At 33.5% G+C, this 2,818-nt stretch overlaps 1 protein-coding gene across 1 annotated transcript in view; it reads left to right on the top strand.

Moving 5' to 3' along the window:
* Nucleotides 1-1,686, top strand: part of Psmd14 (proteasome 26S subunit, non-ATPase 14) — a 90,538-nt gene extending 88,852 nt beyond the window's left edge. The window contains exon 12 of the mRNA XM_028769269.1: nucleotides 1,293-1,686. Coding sequence (XP_028625102.1) covers nucleotides 1,293-1,391 — 99 coding nt within the window. The 3' untranslated portion in view covers nucleotides 1,392-1,686. The remainder of the gene's footprint in view (nucleotides 1-1,292) is intronic.
* The last annotated feature ends 1,132 nt before the right edge of the window (nucleotides 1,687-2,818 follow it).

Genomic DNA, 2,818 nt, shown 5'->3' with positions numbered 1-2,818 from the left:
CACACACACACACACACACACACACACACACACACACACACACACACCCCTACCTGTCTCAAAAAACAAACAAACAAACAAAAGAGATATCATCAGAATCATGATGGGTTTGGTTTTTTTGAGGCAGGATTTCTCTGTGTAACAGCCTTGGTTGTCCTGGAACTTGCTTGTGTGTAAACCAGGATGGCATCAAAGTCATAGAGATCCTCTTCCCTTTGTTTACCAGGTGCTGGAATTACAGACATGACCACTGAGCCCATTTTTTAAAATGTGGTAAATAGGTCACTGGCTTGTTTTTGTACTGTTGGTCTTTCTTAGATCCTTCACCTGGAATGGGTTAAGATTTAATCCCTAAATAATAGTAGTATGGTCTAGTCGTTGGGAATTGCTTGTAGCATGTATTATCTCAGTTGTAAAAAATTGGTGTATTGAAATTATAGGTAAGAAAAGTAGGCCCAAGACATAATCTAAGAAAGAAGACTTCGTAAAGTTATTTTAAACACATGTAAGAAAATAATGCTTTAAAATAGTTTCTTATTACATATAATATTTATCTTTTAAACTTTCAAATTTAGAAGAAATAACTTATTTGTCCTTAAACTTAAGTAAACATTTTAATTTATTGTTATAATGTAATTTTAAGTTTCATTTTTAACCTGTCCTATTTAAAATGGATCTGATCACGTTTAAGAGTTGTGCCTGTATAAGTTTCACTGACAATTTTCTAGAATAGCTGGATGAAGCATTCTTAATGTTTAGAATTAGTCCAAATTATGCTTAAATCTTTTAATTACAGTGGCTTTTGATCTAAGAATAGTCTTGAACCATTTTCTTGAAATATTAGGATTACATAGAATTTATATTTATTTTTATAAAGATAAAAGTAAGAATTTGTGTTCTAACCTTATCCATGCCTTAAGTAAAGCATCACCAGACATTAAAATATAATGATAACAATATTCCTACCACTTGGGCATATACACATGCATAAATGCACCTTCTTAACGTCAGGTAATTGTGAGTTTTACCTGTTCCCCTTTATGAAAACCTGTGGTACAGACCTATAGCTAGCATTGATTGCACAGATCAGACTTTCATTGTGTAATTTTTTTTTTAGCTTATTAATTTAGAAACCACGAGAATGTATCAGTGTGTTGGAAAAGCTGAATGATAAAGTATGTGTAAATTTAGGCTTCATTACTAATTTAATCTGCTCTTGAAAAAAAAATAGTTTACCAGTAATACAGCTATCTTTTCTTTTTCTTCTTTTACATTTTTATTTTTCCTTTTAGGATCCCAAACGTCATTTGGAAGAACATGTGGATGTGCTTATGACTTCAAATATTGTCCAGTGTTTGGCAGCAATGTTGGATACCGTTGTATTTAAATAAGCGATGTAGAGAGCTGTCAGTGGTGCTCTGAGTGTCTCGTCCTTCCTTGTTCCTAATGCTCACAGACAAGGGAACTGAAGGTGATCTGGTGACGTGTGAGACACCTGTGCCACCTCCCATCTCAGTTGTGCACTTGCTTCTGTTGATTTTGTCCGGGTTTTGCAGATTCCAAAGTTGTTCAGCAATACATCAAAGTGAACAAATTTTGTTAAGATCCCATTTACTATTTGAAAAAAATCAGTAGCACAAATATATTTTGATTGTTGCTTACAAAATAAAATACATTTACAATCCATGTCTCCCGAGGTCTTTTTGGCACTGGGTGGAAGTGACAGAGTAACATTTGACAGCGCTTTGGAAATCTCACACAAAGCTATGTTTCTCTTTGCATTTTGAAATCTAATAACACATAACACATCACTGTGATAACAAAACTTCACAAATTAATGATTGCCATTAGTGAGTGGCTTCCTCATTAGTGAGTAACCCAGATAAAATGCTGAGGTGTTTTTTTTTAAGCCTTTCTCTCAATCCAACATTATATATTCATATCTTAACATTGCACTTTCAGGATTTCAGAAAACTACATTTAAAAGACAGGCCATTTTATTTTAAACTATCACAAATTTGAAGAGTATATTCTACGAACAATTTGAAGTTGCCTAGAAGTTGGCTGCTGGAAAGACCACTAGATTTTCATGTAACCCAGTGTTGGAGGTATATGTTTCCTTCAAAGGTAAATGGAAAAAAAAATAAATAAAAGGACCTAGTATAAATTGAATACCATGAGTTTATCAACAATACTGAATTAAATTTGAAGTACTCAGTGGTTGATACCATAGTATTGATTATTGGCAGTTATCATAGCTTCTCAAGTAACCTTCCTTGTTAATACTTACTCAAAAACAACTTACTGAGTACTCAAAGGAGTATCTAACAGTATGAAGACAAATATTTAATTCTAGGTTGTGTCCTTGTAAAAATATGGTCAAAGTATTTCTAATTCTTCATTAAAGGAGGGTTATACTGGATATCCTGCAATTTCACCTACTGGAGTACCATGGATACTGCGGTATACCAAATACTGTCCTAATAATCCTTCTATGCACTTAACCATCTGATGAAATTGTCAGAAATTGGAGGTGGAATTGTTTAAGTTTCAGTGCATTTCAATGGGTTGTTTGTTTGTTTGTTTTCCTTTTTCGGGTTGAATTAAGATGCTCTGGGCACTTCCTGCTTGTCCTATCTTTTAAATGTAGTGATAGTGTCTTGTTAACTGCAACATTCAGTTGTGAGGATTGCATCTAATCATTTAAAACTAAAGAAAATGTGGAGGCACGAATGTTCCCTTTTGACTAATTCACACTATGAGCATCTTCCTCTTTCTTTCTTTCTTTCTTTCTTTCTTTCTTTCTTTCTTTCTTTCT

This window comes from Grammomys surdaster, unplaced genomic scaffold (assembly GCF_004785775.1).
Source record: "Grammomys surdaster isolate TR1022 unplaced genomic scaffold, NIH_TR_1.0 191, whole genome shotgun sequence".
NCBI classification, from domain to species: Eukaryota; Metazoa; Chordata; class Mammalia; order Rodentia; family Muridae; genus Grammomys; species Grammomys surdaster.
The sequence above is the reverse complement of the archived record's forward strand: the minus strand, read 5'-3'. Positions and strand labels throughout refer to the sequence as shown.